The sequence below is a fragment of the Hippocampus guttulatus genome, chromosome 15, assembly GCF_054856545.1.
Source record: "Hippocampus guttulatus isolate MCC_2025c chromosome 15, RoL_Hgut_1.0, whole genome shotgun sequence".
Lineage (NCBI taxonomy): Eukaryota > Metazoa > Chordata > Actinopteri > Syngnathiformes > Syngnathidae > Hippocampus > Hippocampus guttulatus.
Genome location: NC_141275.1, coordinates 9,760,906 through 9,780,884, shown reverse-complemented (window position 1 = coordinate 9,780,884; position 19,979 = coordinate 9,760,906). Strand labels below are relative to the sequence as shown.

The window sequence follows — 19,979 nt, the reverse complement described above, 5'->3', positions numbered from 1 at the left end:
CTGAAAGATGTCTCCACCTTGAAAGGAAATTGAGTCACAACAGCCTAGCAAACGTCTTGTTTCAGTTCTCCTTTTGCGTTCCTTCACTTCCACCCATCAACGTACTTGCATCATGTAACACAACGATTCTCAAAATGTGCCACGCGGCCCCCATAGTGGGACATGAAAGAATCATGAAATTAATTGCTCAAACTGTGCGCAATGTCGCAGGGGGTTTGTTCTTAATCCAGTTCAGCACATTTTGCTAAATGCAGCTCAGTTGTATTTAACTTTAACGGAATGGCTTTTTAAGTGGTTTGTTTTCCTATATTTCATCGCTGTGTTAAATAGCTAAAATTTCATGTTGTCATGATAGTGGTACAGTACTTAGAGAGCAATTAATTTTTTTAGGTGGGATATACAAAAGTGAGTTTGAGAACCACATAAAAAAAAAAATTAAAAACTGACTGGAATTAACGAGACTCAAAAACACGGAAGTTGTCATCATTAGTGCAGCTACATTATTTATTAATACATAACATTTTAAATAACACTACTTTTGAAAAAGTCTACAATGTGAGTAATGAATAGTTTTCACATGCTGTTTTCTTAACATAAATACTTTTCACGTTGCTCAGAGTAAATAGAGTTGACTTCACATCCTATCCCGGTCATGACACGCACACGACCTGATTTATGACTTACTTTGTGCGTGTGCATGTACCTCTGCATGCTGCCGTTGGGTGTCAACACACGTGTGAAAACTGGAGCTGGACGATTTAGCTCACTTGTCTCCTTACGCTGCTGACTAAACACATGTCCCGCTTTCAAGTTCTCATGTAAAGCATTCCCTAAAAACCAGAAAAGCAATTGTGTTGATGACATTTGTTTATATATTTTTTTTGGGGAGGTTTTGTGAAGGTACAGTTTTGCCACCAACTAGTAGAGAGTGAGAGTTTGTGAACAGTCTGCCTTCAGTGATGTCATTTCTTCTTCTTGAAGATTTTATTGAAGGCGTTTCTGCGACGGCCGCCCCCCGACGCCTCGCCCTCCTCGCGTCCGTCCTCCACGGGGCTCCACCTCGGGGGCGTGTGGACGGCCGAGAAGAGGACGGGGCTGTCGGCGGTGTCGGCCGAGATGCACAGCGATCGAGTGGAGCAGGAGGAGGCGAGGACGGCGGCGGAGGTGCCCCTCAGCTCCCCGAGGCTTGAGCTCTTCTCCAGGCCTCCTCCTACTCCTCCTCCTCCTCCTCTCATCCTGGGACTCTGACCTTGCAGGGGCTGAAGCCTATTGGACAAGAAGAGGGTCTTGGAGCCGTACGGGCTTCGTGATTCGCTGTGAGAGTGTGGCAGCGGGGAGTCCGAGTCGGAGCGATCCATAATGTCCCTGAGGGAGAAAAGGAAAAGTTGGGAAGAGATCATTAACATCTCGTTTTAATCGTATGATATCATCGGTATATTTACACTGCACGGTTCAAAAGATACAATTCCGATTTGCTTTGCTCTCAAGGGGGGAACCATTGGAATATGCGCCATCCCCCAAATTTGGATCCAGGTATTAAATCGGAATTGGGCCTTTGGGCCTGCACTGCAATGATAATCTGAACTACATGCTGAACAAGTAATGACACGAAAGCACGTCGATGTTTAAACGCAGACTGGATAAAACAAATCACTGAGCTCATTAACACATGCTAAACAAGTTTGATATTAGAGATCATTAGCCTTTGAGTGCGAATAACGTGATCGGTCTTGAAGGTCGTCGTCGCCTGGAGACAAAGTACGGTGGAACTTCTCAAGTTGAACACAAGCCCTTTTGTGATGCTGGTTGATGTGCAAGTTTAACACTGTTCTCCAACTTCTATTTTTTTTTTTTAAACCTGATGCATCCGAGGGGGGAAAAAACAGGCGGATTCAGAATCAGCACTAAACCTCTAGAAATGTTTCCTCACATCTCTGATTTAAAAATTTGCAATTTTTGACTTTATATATCCCCCCCCCCCCCATAAAAACCCAACTAAAAACTAACTAATGATACCACTTTTGGGGCCTTCCGTTTCAGAGGTTCCACGATACTCTGATCCGACCATGGCGGGTGATTATACAGTTAAGAAGCAATCGTTTACGTTTCCTCTAAGAGTTGCAGGGAGATTACAGTCAAATGCACAACATGGCAACGCTACTTTGGTATGACACAAAAACAGGACACCACAGTAAGTTTGGGGAAAAAGGGCCTTGCAGAGCGAGGTACCCCGAGCTGACGGAGCGACAGCGCCGCCTCCGGTTTGCCGTCGCCGCAGTCGAGTGGATGAGCAGAGAAGAAAAGCGAGCCGTTCCCTCAATGTAGGAAGTGGACCGTTTGGACAGTAGAGGAGGAAGAGGGTGGCGACAGAGTGAGAAAAGAGTGGGGTGAGGAAGCGAGACCGGGTAGACGGAAGGGTGAGAGAGCGAGGAGGAGAGAGGCGGCGCGGGCCCGTGGAGGAATTCCAGCTGGCCGATGGAGTGGCTGCGTGTCTGCCGCGCGTGGCCCCCGGGAGGGCTGTTAATTGGGCCGCACCCTTCCTGTTGACGGGGGACATTTCCGTCTACCAACCTCTGAGAGCTGAACATCATAGTGGAGTCTCCCATCCTTTGCTGCACGGGCATCAGACTCTGAGCTGGGAAATAAATACAAGAGTCATTTATATATTACTCACAAAAAGGAGAGAAGGTCAAATGAAATTCTCATTCTAGGTTCACCCTGAAAGTTTCAACCCCAAAGTCCAATATCTCAAAGTTGTTATGAGCAGTGCATGTAAACGGCAAAATTGCCCCATTAAAATGCAGATTGCGGAAAGGATGTGTTGATGGTGGAGAGGGGAAGGGGCCAACCGGAGAGCTTCCACGGTGATTGGTTGTCCGCTATGGTGCTCAGTGGCCAGAGGTCGCTCACTCGTCGGTCCATCTGCCAGGCTGCATCTGGAGGCAGCCAATCGAGAGGAAGATGCTAAGAGGAGACAGCCAATAGGAGAACGAGGGACAGGGAACTCTAGTGCTACTTTTCCACAGCTCGGTACCGACTCGGCTTGGCACGGCTCGACTGGCACTAATCAAGAACAGACTGTCAGGTATCGTCAAGTGTTTTTAATGCAGACTCTTTCAATTTCAGTATTTGGTTCGAGATTTTTGTGACCAAGAAGTGCCCATCCAGCATTATGAAGTGCTGTAATGTGTACCCCGCCTACGGCCGGAAGAGAGCTGGGATGAGGAGAGGCTAATAAGAAAATCAACAGCTGGATAGAAATAAGTCAATATTTACAGAGTGCAGAGCTCATCAACGTTCTGAAATCAATGTGGAGTTTTGCACACTTGAGAGATCAACGTGAAAACTCAACTCACATTTGAGCGTCCCCGGTGACAAGATGTCCTCGTCCATGTCATCCAGGTCGTCCGACAGGAGGAGGTGCTGCGGCGTTGCCGGTCGCAAGCCCAGGAAGGACGGGTCCAAATTAAGGGCGGCCGCCAGTGCCCCCAGACCCGGATTAGTGACCAGACAGAAACCCGTCAGGGACTCGATATTCTGCCAGCGGTGCAGCTTCTCTCGCAGTGCAGCCGTCACTTCGGTCAGGGCTTGTCTGGAGGATCCATCGGGATGTTGTTTTGAGGGAAGCGTGACTTGATAGGTGATTGTTTTTGAACATTTTTACAGACACTTTTTCTTGTGACATCGGTCAAATGGCACTAACTTGGCAGAAAGGATTTTGTGGTCGACGTCATCTAATGAGGAGCTGTGAGCCACATGAAATGTCCCAAATAGAGAACTCCTCTTCTTCTTGATCTTCTCGGCCTGAAATAACCACAAAACCACCGTCATTATGGTCACAGTGGGGGTAATATCATACATTCACGTTTGGGACATATTCTATATGCAGTGCAACGATTTATTTACTTTTTAACTCATTCACTCCCAAAGACGTTTTTAAACGTCTTTTCAGACTTGGTCTAAAATTGGCTGGTACTGAATGAGTTTTAAATACATTTGTGAGGTCCAGTACCAACCGGTGGTAGGGAACCACTGACCTCGAGTGCTCATCTACTCACTCCCTCTCTGGCTTGCAGCAGCTGCCTCTCGGCACTCTGCTTCTTGATGTTGTAGTACTGAACTTCTATCTCGTGTGTCAGCTGCAGCCACGTCTGCAGCATGTCCGGCGGCGACCAGTGAGCCCGCGATTCCAGCTCCCTCTCCGCCTTTTTCAGCGCCATCCTCACCTGCGGACACGGGGGCGTCAGACTGAAAATTTTCCTCGCGTGACTCGCACCTAAGTACCGAGCCGCGGTATGTTCGCTGTCCTCGACCTGCTCCAGCTCTTCCTCGGCATACTTCTGGCGACTTCTCTCGTTCTCGGTCCCCTGGCGGAGATCTCGGAGCCGCTGGGCTTCCTGCTTGGCCGTGTTGATCTCATTCCTCAGCTCCTCCTCCACCTTCACTTTCTCCACCTGAACACAGCGCTGATCCTCCCGGGCCTTTTGCAGCCTCACAACAACAATCATCAGTTATGTTAGTCACATTAACAAGGCATCGAAATACAGTAAAACACACTATGATGCCTTTCCTCCAAATATGGATGTGCGGTATGTTGCAAGAAAATCTCACTCTGTGTCGGGTTTTGAGGCTCCACATATTGTGCCGTACCGTCTTTTATTGAACTACAAAAACATTGCACGATTGTCAAGGAAGAAAGAGTGCCACAAAGAGGAAACGGGCAGCAATAAATGTGGATATTTTGAGAGGCTGTCAGCAACGATCCCGTTTTGTGACTGCACCTGTGCATTTCAGAGACAGAGACTCCTCACCCTTTACTTTCTAGCCACGGGTGCGGCACATATGAAATTATAAATACACGTATAGTGAAGTATGATTGTAAATTACAACATGAGTGATCAATCAAATGATGGTGAGGAATCAAAAAAAGAATAGGTGAGTCTGTAAATAGTGAACAAATACATACATACAATAAAGAATAAAACATACGTATATAAATGCATTTAAACAATACGTATATCGACATACTGTAAAGCTCTGTATGCATTATGTATACTGTATACATATACCTGTATACACAGCAGGTGGCGCTGTGGCCTCACTGTGACATGAAGAAGAAAATCAAACGTGCATGGGTGTGTGTGTGTGTGTGTGTGTGTGTGCGCGTGAGAGAGAGAGAGAGAATACAACACCTATATGCACACACTCACGTGCACGCATTCACGTACGCACGCATGCACGCACGCGAGAGGGAACTGTGTCATGGCACATTACCACCTGTTTGAGTTTAAATGACTGACACTGGATCAGTCGAGCAGCTGAATATACGACAATAGAACGTCATTGTGACGGAACAATTAGAAGGAGTCTGTAGCATTAATCCCATTGTGTGTGTGGATGTGCGGGCATAGGGCAGACTGTAAAGCGAGCCCCTCGTCTCTCTTTGTCCTTAAAAGGAGTTTAAACTGGAATCGTCTTCACCGCTCGTCTCCACACTCACACACACTCAGATTTGTGAGCACCCTTAAGTCAGTACCCTTGGTCGAGTTTTTTTTTTTTCAACTCACTTCTCCTGCATGTCCAACAGGCTCTGCTCTGCCCTCTGAAGACCCTCCAAGTCCTTCATCAACTTGCCCAGGTCGTCCCTGGACCGCCTCGTCTGGACATAAGCAAACCAGCAGCCGCCCAGCGCCGCGAGGATGGACACGCCCAGAACAAGGTCCTTCCACCGGTTCTGACGGCCTACTTTCACACAACCCCCCCCCCCCAAAAAAAAAACAAAAAATAAACATGTACACACAGGGTTATATAAACAGACAGTAATAGATGGGGGGAGTATGCTATGGAGTGATGGATTGTCTGCTACAAAGAGGATTTCTTTATCAGTGTGAACCCCGAATGCACCATAAGCCTGTTCTTTAATTTTATACGAATCTCTGAGTGTTTATTAGTTTGTTCGTTTTTAAGAACTACACAGAGCGGTTGCTCCGTTTATGACGAGTTCCATCTCTCACTAGTGCCGTCGTGGTCCAAAGGATCCGATAAATCAAGCTGTTTGTCGATGCGGAGTTCCAGTGCAACTTTTACCGTCTTTGCATGAATGGTCTACGGAATTGTGTGTTTTTATCAGCTGTGGTAGTAGCAGAAACAGACAAAAGAAAGTGTACAGCGACTTTTGCACCCCCCGACCCCCCCAAAAAAACTATACTCGGAAGAACCGGTCCCTGGTTGGAGACCACTGCTGTAGACCACTTTTTACAACGTTGTACAAAAGACTGCTACCCTCAGATTCGGAGTGTAAGAGTGTCTTCCCGCCCCCCAAGGGCATCATGTTAACAATTGCCTGGCCTGGGCTGAGGTCTGCGCTCTACCACGTGCCATTGTAATGTGATGTTTGGCTAAACAGGAAGTGTTAAGCATACCTGGCGGCGGTCCAAACAGCACAGTATCCAGTGCCTTTAGCTGGAGCTTCTGAGCGTGACTACGCTCGAAGATTTTCAACACCAACCCGGTCAGGGTCGTGTTCTTCACCGCCAGCCTGATGGAGAAAGGGATGAGGTCACAAAGGCAACAACGAGCCCCCAAGCTTGATCAACGTGCCCTCACAGGCCGAGCGTGACACGTACAGGTGAGCGGTACCTTGGTAACGCCTTGCCGTCCAGTCCGTGTTTTCGGAAGGTTTCGGCGTACTGGGGGAGCTCCACGCTGAGCTGCAGCCACTCCTCCACCTGCTCACCTGTCCAGTTATACACTGAACACATACAACAATACATCGCATGGCTACTCTGCATCAACAGCACTGCTTACGTTTCTGAAATACTGTCGTATTGACCAATATGCCGAAGTTTTTTTTGATCCAAACGATGTTTTAAAGTTGAATTTCAACTTGCGGGGTAGTTGTGAAGGTCTACTAAAAAAACGTTTTCCATTGCTGGATTTTACTGAGTAGTTGTGAAAGTCTTCTTTGTTTTTGTCTCCATGACAGCGTTATATTGTCCCTTGGTGGCCAAATTGCACCGGTGTATTGCAGACAATCATCGGAGTAAAAATGATCACACTTCGTTTTTGTGTGTCTACAACAGAGCTGTTAAAAGTACTGTAAATGTGATCTTTCCAGTAAGGACAACCGCCTCCTTTCCCTCTGCCCTTTTAATGGACTCACCCTCTGAGTTCTTCCAGGCATCCCACATGTCCTCGACGCTAATGTGCAGGTCTGCACGGTGGAAGCTGCTGTGTTTGGCTTTTGGGTCATGATACTTGAGATCCTCTCGCAGGAACTGAGAAAAAAAACCCAAATCAAAACAAGAGTCAGACTTAAGCCAAGATGCCTCAAGTGGCTTTTTAATCATTATTTTGTTTTTTTTTGCATGTGCATCACCCCGTCCGTTTCGGCCGCGTCCACCGTGCCGTCGGCGTCATCGTCCATTTGTTTGTGGATGCTGCAGATGGCCTCGAAACTCAGCAAGGCATTTTCGTCCTCGCACAGCTGCTGATCCATTGCGCACAGATCTACAGTAGGGCACACCATGTTTACAGCACACTATGAAACTAGCTCAAGTCTAAGGCCGGTTCAAATTTGAAATCCTGCATATAGGAGGTTGCAGGTGTGTCCACACCCTCTTCGCAGTGGCGATGTCGCTGTGTTCAGAATGGAACAATCATGTTCAAACTCATTTTAAATGTGACTAAGCACACAGCTACCACCATTTTAAGTGCACCCGGATAGCCCCACTAGAGGTCAGAAGATCTAGTAGGCTTTTCCTGACATTTTTGGTTGTCGCGTCATAAAGCACTGTTGCGGTCTTGACCTCGTTTGGCGCATTTGAAAGATTAAACTGTGATAAATAAATGCCATTGTAATATTTAGTAAACACAATAATGACATCCAAAATAGAAGTCATACCTGTCAACTCATACGGTTTAGCCATAGTTCATACGGATTTTGTGGTGAATCTTACGTATATGGCCGTATCGCACTAATCATACGGATTCTGAAAATTTCCGTTTTTTGTTCCCCCCCCTAACAGGTAGTTCCGTTTGCTTTTGCCCAGAATGGTGCTAGTCTACTCTAATGCTTTCATTTACATTTCCAAAGTAAATATGAATGGATGCTGTAACTTCGAGCCGATGGGTCAGCATTTGGAGTTGGTGAAAAAAGTAACGCAGGAATACAACTCTGAACACAGTAATGCCACTAAGTAGAATGATGATTAGACATTGACCAGACATTGTATTATGGAGATCTACAATAAATATCATTGAAAATTTCGTGGGTTTTTTTCTGCCGTTATTTTGACATATAAAATGCTTTGGTATGTTATAAGGATTTTTTGCTCTTTATAAGGATTGTTTTGGTAGTTTATACAGGTTGGCACTCCGAAAAGTTGACAGGTATGAGAAGTGGTTATAAAAATTCAAATTTACAAGAACAATAACGCTCAATTTTTTTCATTGAAACTATTTTTGATTTATGGCAGCACGACACACGAGTGGTTAGTAAATTTTGCCAAAGTTGGATGGTTAGATTCACAGAAAAATATGAGTCTGAATGGTTTTGTTTTGGCTATATGTTCCCTGGACCCATGACAATCCACTTACGTTAGCTCAGGGTAGCTAAAAAAAGTTGCTGGCAAAGAAACAAAAAACAAAAAAAGGTAGATTTTTGGTTGCAGACGTAACAGTGAACAAGTTAGCCATTAGCATCCAGACAACCTCATGCCTTCCATTGGCTTGGTCGCCACGACAACTAAGTTAAGTTAGACACATCGCAGCAGGAACTTTATGCCTACATTTGGTCATTTGAGCCTCTTGAGAGAGTATCTGGATGATCACTCGGCTGTGTGTACGCGCGTCTGTGTGTGTGCGGTTGCATGAGCTCACAATCCATAATAGAAACTACAACGCAAACACACTTTGTCCAGATTTGAAGTCATTAGGATTCATCTGGGAAGCTGGGGACGACTAACTTAAACAGACTGTAAATCATCAGGTACCTTTTCCAAGTGAAGCGCAGACACGCACACAAGCCAATCTTGCGAGAGTCCATTTATTTATAAAGCGTATAAATTACTTTTGCTGCTCACTGGGGAAATACATGGATTCTTGTACCAGAGAGATGAATAAGTACACAGAGTCCCTGCCTTGTCACGGTTCTCTATACATGAATTCAGCTCTTTGTGTTGTTGTTGTTTTTGTGAAACCCATCCACAAGACGGCTCTTAAAGCCCCTGGTTAGTAGTATACCCGTGAGTTTTGTCAAAGAAGCACATTGGTGCTTTGACCTATGACTGCTCCAACTTACTTTAGATTTTTCTCGCTGAAGTAAATTAAGCTTAAAATTGGGTTTAGGCCGTATATGGTTATGTCTACGCTGAACTGTTCATCTTTAATACTATGTAGGGAACACATTCATGACATCGTGTCAGATGACACACTTTAACCCAACCGAAAGACTATTTATGTGCTGCTGTTTTGGTTAGCAACAGAGTTAATGATAGTTTGTGAACAATAGAGTGTCTCTTTGAGGGAAGCATTTATTCATGTTATATACTTTATATGTTTTGTTTGAGGCACTGGAAAAGCTCTCTGCGGCCATCAACACTGTTCATTAAATTGACCCTCAGTCAACTGGAACCCTTGTAAAATACAAAAAAAAAACCCCAAAAGAAAACAAAAATGTGGGGGTGCCCTGAGATAAAGTGAGACACAGAGGTGAAGTGACACCGGCGCTGCGTTAGAGGATTAACGTCAACAGCTGGGAGGATAAAAATAAAGAAGCAGCAGGAAGGTCAAATCAAAGTCGGTGTCCGTCGAACATACTTTGATATTTTACTCGCAAAATTAAGACTTGGCTCAGCCTCAATTTTTGTTGAAAATGTTGCAAATTTCCAACCATTCCGTTCCATTTTCAAAAGTACCCACCGAGTGCCGTGGCCGAAAGCCACAATTCCGAAAAAATAAAATAAAATACACCGCACAACTGCAAATTATGATACCAACATTGAACAATAAACAACTTGACGCGAATGTCAAGAAAGAAGCGGAGTGCCGCTGTAGTTATTTTATCATCACAACAAGAAACATAATAGATGAGAGATAAAGGAGACAATATGGGAATTTAAGAGGCACTTGACAATGATCGCCCCCTTCGTAGACTCTACATTGACTCTCCACATTTCGCTTTTTATCCAAAGGTACGGATGAAATTATAAACATAGATAAGTATTACTGTAAATCACCATATAGAATGTACACACACACACACGCATGCACGCTATCCCGAAGCCCTAAACTTCAAAATTATGACGCAGACATGATAGGCTACTCGGCAACTACTGAATTGTACTGAACTCAAATTTATCAAGAATGAAAACAATAAGTATGATGTAAGGCATATTTTCTAAATGTAAAAATGGCACTTAGACCTGGCACCTATCGAATTACATTCTCTCAATCGCATCATTGGGACAGCTAATAAGTAAAGTTCATTTTAAATCTTAGTACAAATGCGCAAGAGCGATCAAAGACACAAATAACACAAAGACTTAAGGAAGAATCTACTTGTCACATTTGCTTCCTGTGACGCTGTACGGAAGCTGTGGTGAGCTGCGAACCGCTCGCTATCGCCTCTACACATCCATGTCATGCCGTCGTCATATGTAAATGATTTCCTTTAAGAGGCCATCTGAACTTTTATATGGCGCTCCTCAGGGCGTATGTGCAACACCGACTTTTTAAAATTTTTTTTAAAGCAGAATAACGTTCAAAAGTGTACAAAGGACAGGTGTGCCAAAAGTTGTGGCACTACATTCAAAATGACTTGAGGCTTTAACTGCTGACAAAGGTGTGTCAACAAAGTATTGTGCAAAAATCGTGAGTGCTTAATCTCCTTGATCTAGTTACCAAGTGAGCACTCCATTTTTTTATGTGATTTGCGAGCAAAATTTTTAAATACGAAAACTGTATAGTGCAAGTGAACTCATCTCAACTCACAACAAAGCCGCAGTGTGGCAGATAGCAAACATCAAAGGCTTGAGGCTCTTACTTGTCTCTCCCAGTTAAAGTTTACTGTCACACTAAAAAAATAAATAAATAAATTACTTATTGTGTATTTAAAATAACCACCTAACTTTGCTGTAAAGTCCACTGGCTTATTACTAATAAAAAATGGGAAACCTAATAACAATATTCAAGGGCATGTATTCTTTATCCTCTGATATGAATGACTAAGATTACTGCTGGTTATTGAGGAGTTTTGACCAGATCCTTCCACCTCCATCCATCCATTATCCAAACCGCTTATCTTCACGAGGGTCGCAGGTGTGCTGTAGCCTATCTTGTCTGTATTACACTGTCCCCAGGTGGTGAAGGCTCTCACACCAGAAGGAGCAGCACAATGCCCAATCGAAGTGAAGCAAATAAATGTGTAAAAAATGTTTCATTCTTTTTTTTCCCCAAAGTATTTATGTCGTTACGGTATGTTACCATTACAGGACTCTAAATGTCAATGCTTAGGAGGGCAGGGCTAAAGAATTGAGCCATACTTTGCACACCATGGATCCTGGGGGAATAATAGTGGGATCCTATATAAATGTGTAATGGGAATTTGACATATAACAGCGCTAAATGGAAGTAACTGTTCGTACTATTGAATGCTGGCCGTACCTTTGAATGCTGACCAGTTATTTTGCGGATAAGCAAAGTTGCACTAGTCTGTACTCAGTGTAGCTGCTCAAAATGCTGATTGTGCTGGCCTTCACCACCTCCCAACAAGATAAAATGAGAGCACAAGACGCGGAGGGGGAGAAGGCTCCCTTGACAGATCTGGGAACAGTGTCCCTCCATGTTTTTTTCTTTTCCTTGCTTAAATAAATCTCATCCTTTTTTTATAAATACTTTCGTTGTCTTGGTTTCTCTGGACAAGACAAATGCACACACACGCACACATATTATACACACATACAGAGCTTTGTTCCCTACCTGAGGCTGTTCCTGAATGGTGATGTTGCTGGTCCAGGTGGGAATGGTCGCCCTTGCCCACCCGGACACTCAGGACACACAGCAGCCACAAACACACACGTGCCATGTCTGGGGATGACATACAGGACGGGACATGGTTAGGACATCTGCTGAAATGAAAAGAAATATCACACCACAAATACAATCGCACTGTGGTTCAAAAAGAACCAAAGTACTGTATACAAAAGAGAGCTATTTAAAAACAGGATGAATTTGCACTAAACCATAAGACATGCGTATCACGAGACTTATATAAACTGATTTGGAGCAACAGAACCCCTCCCCAAACATCAACATCTTCCATTTCCTCATAAAAAGAGTTTGCGCTGTAGGTCAGACATCAGCAAGCTGTTGAGCTTCACCTCAACATTCCTTATGAAATGTGCCCACAAATTCCTTCAAACTTAAGTCATCACTCACATGTGCAGCGTGGCCTCCTCTCTAATCCATCCGGTGGCCCGTCAGATCAGGTCCGAATGAGTGGAAAACAAGGGGAAATCATCAACAAAGAGGCACTAGTGATGATCACACTGGCTTCTTCGGCAGTGTCAAACTGAAACAGCTGGTGAGGAGAAAAAAAAAAGCTGAGATCCGCCTGTGCTGCCTTCAGGCACCCTCTGCAAAAAATGCTTCGAAGTGATTTTGTGTCATGCTCTTTCCAATTTTGTTTGTAAGTTTTATCTTAATTCTTTAAACTGTGATTGAATTTCACAGGTTTACTGGTGCACATTGTTAGAAATTTGCTATATTCTCATAAGGTTCTAACCTGGTGCACATTGTTAGAAATTTGCTATAGTCTCCCAAGGTTCTTCTATTAAAAAAAAAAAAGACCTTGTCCTCACAATATTCTGACTCATTAGCTATAAAATAATTATTGTGACTTTATTCTAATTAGAGTCTGACTTTTTAAAATTATGCACATTCTTTGCAAAATCGAGAAAACTTTTTCACAGTATTTAGATTTTTTTTTTAAATCTAAAACAATTATGGCACTGTTCTCACAGTATTTATATTTTCATCTATCTTCAATAACAGAAATTATTTTGCTATCACAAGATTACAACTGTCTGTCATGAAAATATAACTGCTCCCCTACCTCCCCCATGAAACGCACATGATTTAGTTTCTTGAAAATTTGCATTTTTTTTTGTCCTCAAATATCTGCAACTTTCTTCCCTGAAATATACAATACTACTTTTTTTCATATATGAATGGGAAAGATATGTAACGGTAGTTGTTTTTCCTGGAACAAAAAGATGACTTTTTGTCCAAACTGCAAAAGCCATGCAAATCCCCTCAAATGTCGGATTTTTTTTTTTTTTAATCCCCTTTCCCTGTTTGTTACAGGGTTCTTTCATTTCCGACGGCTACTGGGACAGGAAGGCATCATCCAAATAATTTAGCAGCCAAGGTTTGCCCCCTAATGGTCAAAGACAGGACTTGCAAATCCAGCCACAGAGGGAAACCAACAAGTAAACAGTAATGAATAAATAAACAATACTATTTTACGTATAAATCACACCACAATGCCATTTTGAGCATCTACGTGTTTTGACAACCTGTGGGAAATTTGAGCTCGGTAGTGTTTACTTTTCAATGCTCTCTCTTTGATAGAGCATACACAGCGCGTGAAAAATGTACCTGCAGGCCACGGGGGTAAAGAGAAACAAGAACCTGAGAAAAATAGCCTTTTCGTTTTGAGATAATTTAACAGTAGTTCAGCTTATTCAAACAAATGTAAGTGCACACGTATAAGGAGTCACAGATGCGGACGATAACAACATGAGTTGATATACTGTAGTCCACTGATTGCTAGTGTAGTACATGTCCCACTAATGACGCACAAGCACTCTCTAGTGACACACAAAAGCATCACTGCCAAAGTACAGTTCAGTTGTATTGAACTTTTTCTTACAGTACTTTTGCATTACTATCGAATTCTTTGTTTTCCAACACCAAGTGACAATGGACAAGAGCCCTGAGGCTCGCACTGGACCGCTGAAGTTCCTCACAAAAGATATGAATACCAGAACACACGCATGCACGCATACACGACACCGAGCGGAGGGTAGTAGACTTCCTCTTCCTCCTCCTGCTGCTGCTTTCATGCTCCACCCATCCACACTCACACAAACATGCACAGAAATACTGAGCAGAACTGAACGGAGCGGGTGTGATCGAACAGGACTGATGACCGGTGAGTGACTTTTTCGTTCAAAGTGTGTGTGTGTGTGTGTGTGTGTCTGAATTATTTTTTTCAGAATAGCAACCAGGAAAACCCTAACTTGAGGAAAGCAATGACAGAGAAGTTGCTGTAACATTTCTGAACCATACAACTATACTAACATACTAACATCAGTGGTAACAATGGAAATGGTGGGTATTATGACACAATATTGCGATACTAGTACATGATTGCATTGGTTGCCTTGGTGATTTAGGCCACAGAAGATAAAGGGGTAATAAAATAAAACAGGAAAATGTCAAAGTAAAGTCTAATTCAACCGTGTTATGACCAAAAAATATATATATACAGTATATATACAAATTTGTCTCCTTGGAACACACTGAGAATGAAGTACTGCAATAATACTGATGGTCAATATAGCACTTAAATCCCTTTAATTTGAAGATTTTATCTTGATTAGTATTATTTTATTCCATGATATGTTTCGACGGTCGACTGATTTTGGTAAGGTGATACTTGGTCAATTTATTTTCAATAATTGATCAACAAATACTTGGTCATATTTCATTCTAGATGCTGCTGCTACTGGTGGTGGATGAGAAGTAGCAGTGGACAAACCCTTCCTGCTTCACTTTCAACACACACATTCACACAGTACACATTAGTTCCTCTATTGTCAGAGGGTCTATGAGAGGCACGATTGTTAGTGAGATGACCTGCTGTAAACTTTGACGTGTTTGGCACACTTGCATGAACTTCAGTTGGAATGTGAAATCAGTTGAAAAACATGTTCCGCGGGATTCTACTATATCCATCTATTTATACGGGTGTACTACTATACAGTATGCTGCACAACTCATCACAGCAACATAAGAACAAAATGGACGTGCTTCACTTTGTCATTCATCAAGTGTAGCAGCCGATCTATCTTAACGAGCTGATTGGTCTATCAAGCAAGTGTCCCAAGCTAGCTAGTTAGGCTATTTTTCGAATCTAGCTATCACGGTTAGCTCTTCATCGATTTAAGCAAACTCACTTTATTTGTCTTTGAGAGATACGTATTAATCTTAACAAGATAGTTTTTTAATTACACAGAAGCACAGTATCAGAGACGGCTCTTTAGCTTATCAATAAGTTTAGTATCAATAAGCTAGTTTACTTATATTGATCAGCCTTCGCTACTACTTAGCTGATCGATTTGCGTTAACTAGTGTCAGCATAATATATCTTGACTTGCTACTTGGCTCATTTATTTTAGCATGCTAGTTTTCTTATGCTTCAAAAGTGATCTTGTCTCGCTGCTTAGTTCATCTATTTTAACAGGCTAGTTTTCTTACAGATTGGAAACAATGATTATTGCTATCTTGGCTCGTTACTTCACTGATCTATTTCAGTAAACTGGTTTTCTTATCTGCCTCTGAATCTAGCTATCTAAAATGGCAGTCAAAAGCTAGTTAGTGTACATAGTTTAACGTAACAGTGTTCCTGCCATTTAAAATGTGTATTTGTCAAAAAGACATACTGTAAATGTTTGTTGTCTCAACACATTGCAACACACAATTGACATCAAAAGTTTGTGGCCATTTTGTCGAGTGGGAATTTCTCACCGACAAAAATTGTGATTTCTGCTTTTTTTCCAAAACTCCCCAAAATTACATGACGTAGGTGCAAAAATGGCAATGTTGCGCTAATATTAGAATTTCCCGTCAAATGTTGTTCCTCAACAGGTCAGCAGACTCAAAGCCAGTGAGATTAGGTAAAAATAGAGAGCTCAGCTGACCAGAAGGAAGTGTAGCATTTCTTGTTACTTCCTCACAATGCTCATATAAATCCATTAACACTATGAAGGACTTAATTTGTAATGGTCCCAAAATCCCATCAATAAATATCAATACCTGAATATAATTACTTTGTTGAATACCATTTTTTGTTGATTAATTCCACTGTCTTTAACAATAATAAACATTGTAAAAGCTGAGAGCTCACTTATCAGCATTCTAATACACCACTATCATCATTTAACATGACTTTGCAGTTGCGTTTTGACACAATGAACTTGTTCATCAGTCACTTATTGCTGCTGGACTTGACTGATATTCATTCTTCTTCCTCTTTTTTCCCCGCTCACAATGCTTCCCTTATGCGCAATCATTTCTTCTGTCAGGCATTGACAGCTTGCTGTTTTTACAATTATCTACTACGATGTGCACAACTTGTTGGGTTAGAAAAAACCGTTTTTTACTGTAACAGTAATCGAAACCTTTTTTTCTATGAGGGGCAATTTCAGTCATTTGAAATGTGTCGTCTTGATTTCAACATGAGACCGCAGGAACCTTTTGCTTAAGAAAAGCTTCCTTTTTTTTAGTTTAACGTTTAAGTTTCAACATTACACCATTTCAACACATTTCTTTCACAGTCATCTACGTGTCTTGACAGCAAGTTGTCCATAGGTGGGAATGTGCTCATGAATTGCTTTGTTTGTCTGAGTCTGACCTGTGATTGGCTGGTGACCAGTCCGAGGTGTGACCCGCATCTCACCCAAAGTCTGCTGGGATAGGTTCAACATCACACACACCACAGGGGCTATAAAAAATATAGTAGAATCAAAAAAGCCAGAATTGGCCCCACAGTTGATGGGGCAGGGTGAACAGCGGCTCATTTGCAAGACGCAAAACCGCACCCTCAAAACAGGCTAATTCCAGCAAAACATTTTCCCTTGTGTACATCATTCTCTGGGGTGAGTAAGAGTATGACTTAGAGAGTGGATGGGAGGGCACCCTGGCACCCTCATGGATGTAGTTTCTCCAGCTGGGTGGAGGCCAGTGGGAGCTTCCAGTATCTTCTCTCTCAACTGGTTGATGAGGCTGAGTTTTGTGTGGTTAATGGGTTTTGGCAAGATGCGATCAGGCGAGATGAAAAATCATGTCAACTAATGACAGAAGAAAATGTTTATATTAAAAACAAAGTGCAAAAGGAGAGAGAGAAGTTTGTAGAAGGAGTGAGCTCAGCAGACCTCCACCCAAGGGTGGGGTCACATCCCAGGAGTCTGGGCTGAGCTGCATTCTCACAGTTTGCATTTCATTCTTTGGCACCACGTCCACTGGAATAACATGATCACTTTTTCTGCAAGGCAACTATGCGCATAACTAACGGCGGGGATCTTAATATTATTTCCGCAGCTGTGCAGGACTTGAATTGAGTTCATAGTCTAAGTGTGGGTTGAGTTTACATAAGGAATGGATGGTTATCTTGTGAATCATTCGATGTTACTTAAACAGTCTGGATATTATTGAATCAAGTTGACTTGTCATATCAGAAAAAATGTGATCATATGAGACTCTACAGCTATAATCCTCGCTTCCAGTTATTATACAGAACACCCCTCCAATAAAATACATCTAAATTTGTTATGGTTTCCTCATAAGGAATTGACAAATAAGTAGGATCACTTAGATCTCAAAATACCACTACATTAGCATTTTGGCATCATGTCTTAAAACATCATGACTTTGTTTTGTAACGAGTAATTTACAGCATTAATAAAGTAAGATCCCAGGTGAGAGTGGAATTTTTAGCCTAATGCGAAGAATGTTAGCACTTTTAGATGTACCGTACAAATACAGGAGCTTTTTGACACCAACTCTCCTCTTTTCTCTTCTCAGGAGCCTGACGATGGGACATAAAGAGTCTCTGAACAACTAATTGGATCCAATCAGGCTGAAAGGTAAACATAGTGTTAACAGTTCTGAACTGTTCATATCAAAAAACAATAGGTGGAGGTATCATTCACTTGTGTTTCTTTATTTATTCATGGCTGGGCTCGGTCCCTCCGCTCACCTGATTTTAAAATGTCCATACCCATATGGAAAGTAGAGGAATGGAAGGAATGGAATGGCGGCACACTTGTCTGAGCAGAAGTCTGGTTTGTGAATGTGTGTTTTGCAGGTTGGTGTGATCATGCAGACAATCAAGTGTGTGGTAGTAGGCGATGGCGCCGTGGGGAAGACCTGCCTCCTTATCTCCTACACCACTGGAGCCTTTCCCAAAGAGTACATCCCCACAGTTTTTGACAACTACAGCAGCCAGGTGCTTAACTGTCACAGTCATGGACTAAACGTCTGTTATGTTGTGTATTTAAAACAACATTGCCTGAAGAATGGCCTGATAGCTTAATGCTAACATAATGGAAGACACAACAGACATGCTAACAGTTGCCATTGAGGGCCACAGTTTCAGAACACTTTAAGCATTTCAACACAAACATTGGGGCAACACATGCAGACAGGCGATGCAACAGTACTCACAGGCATATATTCTTTATCCTCTTCGATAAATTACTAACATTGCATCATCTACTATAACAGAGTGACTAACGGTAGAAGTCATATTTTTTCTCTATGCCTGTATGACTGTATTACACTGCCTCTTAGTGACTAAGAAGACCACATCAGATGGAACAGTGCAATAACAAACACACAACCCTTGTTGTTGTTCTAGACAAAAGTATTATAGTGGGGTTTTGTTTTTGTTATTTTCCTGGGACGAATCAAACTTGTATTTCAAAGCACCACTGTACTTACTATGTGTCCATGGTGGATGCAGGTGACAGTGGACAGTAGGATCATCAGCCTTAACCTGTGGGACACAGCGGGCCAGGAGGAGTATGACCGCCTTAGGACGCTGTCCTACCCGCAGACCAACGTCTTCATCATCTGTTTCTCCATCTCAAGCCCGGCCTCCTATGAGAACGTCAAACACAAATGGCACCCTGAGGTGAGAAGTCCGAAGTCTTTGATTTCCAACTCTGGGTGAGTGTTGAGATCTTCTTACATTTTCTCACCGCTCAGGTGTTACACCACTGTCCCGGGGTCCCCATCCTCCTGGTGGGCACCAAGAGCGATCTGCGAAATGACGGCGAAACCCAGAGGAAGCTGAAGGAGCAGAACCAGGCGCCAGTCACTCATCACCAGGGCGCTGCGCTCGCCCGCCAGATCCAAGCCGTGCGCTACCTGGAGTGCTCTGCCCTCAACCAGGATGGCATCAAGGATGTGTTTACGGAGGCCGTCAGGGCCTTCCTCAACCCAGAGCCTGTCGTCGCCAAGAGGCCTTGTGTGCTGCTCTAAGAACCAAAACATCGACTGGAAAAAAAACAGGGCTCATTTCTACTTGAGAGACTTGACTTTATATTTTAAAATGTGATTTGGATTTATTTTTTTTTAAGGATCTTATTCACCTTCAGTAATGGGATCAGAACAGTCAAAAAGCTTTTTTTTGTATATGTTCCTGACCAGTGTTGCATAGGTTAAAAAAAAAAGATATATATATATATATATATATATGTGAATAATACTTGTAGAGAACAATCACACAAGTCTTTCAGTAGTGCCCCAAAACACATTAAATAAATATATTTTTAAGTTGGAATTAAATGTTCCAAGTGGCATATTTTCTCTGACTATCCGGACTGTGAAAAATGACAAACAACAACAGACGATTTCCTGCAGAGGCCCTTGGGGAGGAAGAGTGAACTGGAGATGGCGTGCTCTGTTTCCGGATGTCGCCTTTTCCTTCGCGGCGACTCCTTGGAGGAGGGAAACCGCTTCCTCTTCCTGACTACAGACTCTCTCTTCTCTTTCTCTCAAGCCGCCGTCAAGTTGTCTGCCATTCAATTTTAAAACTAATAAAGCTGTTGTCAAAAGACCAAACACTGCCAAAATATATCATAATAAACGTTTACTTCATCATCACACAGGGTGTCCACAAAGTCTCTTTA

General features: G+C 42.8%; 2 protein-coding genes across 6 annotated transcripts; one reads left to right on the top strand and one right to left on the bottom strand.

Moving 5' to 3' along the window:
* Positions 1-477: 477 nt before the first annotated feature.
* Positions 478-18,809, bottom strand: LOC147193779 (stromal interaction molecule 1-like). Of its 5 annotated transcripts, none has more exons than XM_086131595.1 (15): positions 18,787-18,809; positions 12,439-12,580; positions 11,980-12,128; positions 7,379-7,509; positions 7,163-7,277; positions 6,640-6,751; positions 6,423-6,538; positions 5,568-5,742; positions 4,314-4,491; positions 4,059-4,226; positions 3,704-3,804; positions 3,357-3,592; positions 2,850-2,936; positions 2,230-2,635; positions 478-1,365 (listed from the first exon to the last, which is right to left on the bottom strand). In XM_086131595.1, the coding sequence occupies exons 3-15, from the start codon at positions 12,098-12,100 to the stop codon at positions 963-965; spliced, it is 2,349 nt and encodes a 782-aa protein (XP_085987721.1). In that variant the 5' UTR covers positions 12,101-12,128; positions 12,439-12,580; positions 18,787-18,809; the 3' UTR covers positions 478-962. The 5 variants fall into 5 exon arrangements, with proteins under 5 accessions (XP_085987721.1, XP_085987720.1, XP_085987722.1 ...); XM_086131594.1 differs by having other exon boundaries at positions 11,980-12,125; XM_086131596.1 differs by having other exon boundaries at positions 11,980-12,087.
* Positions 14,077-19,953, top strand: rhogb (ras homolog family member Gb). The gene is made up of 5 exons (XM_086131605.1): positions 14,077-14,215; positions 17,869-17,930; positions 18,152-18,292; positions 18,809-18,979; positions 19,054-19,953. The coding sequence occupies exons 3-5, from the start codon at positions 18,164-18,166 to the stop codon at positions 19,327-19,329; spliced, it is 576 nt and encodes a 191-aa protein (XP_085987731.1). The 5' UTR covers positions 14,077-14,215; positions 17,869-17,930; positions 18,152-18,163; the 3' UTR covers positions 19,330-19,953.
* Positions 19,954-19,979: the final 26 nt, after the last annotated feature.

Excerpts from the sequence above, each read along its gene's own strand:
- LOC147193779 (XM_086131595.1), bottom strand. The coding sequence starts at position 12,100 with ATGTCATCCCCAGACATGGCACGTGTGTGTTTGTGGCTGCTGTGTGTC. Across the intron at positions 3,805-4,058 it reads TGCTGCAAGCCAGAGAGGGA|GCCGAGAAGATCAAGAAGAA; the intron begins GTGAGTAGATGA and ends TGGTTATTTCAG. Across the intron at positions 1,366-2,229 it reads TGTCGCTCCGTCAGCTCGGG|GGACATTATGGATCGCTCCG; the intron begins GTACCTCGCTCT and ends TTTCTCCCTCAG.
- rhogb (XM_086131605.1), top strand. The coding sequence starts at position 18,164 with ATGCAGACAATCAAGTGTGTGGTAGTAGGCGATGGCGCCGTGGGGAAG. Across the intron at positions 18,293-18,808 it reads TTGACAACTACAGCAGCCAG|GTGACAGTGGACAGTAGGAT; the intron begins GTGCTTAACTGT and ends TGGTGGATGCAG. Across the intron at positions 18,980-19,053 it reads AACACAAATGGCACCCTGAG|GTGTTACACCACTGTCCCGG; the intron begins GTGAGAAGTCCG and ends CTCACCGCTCAG.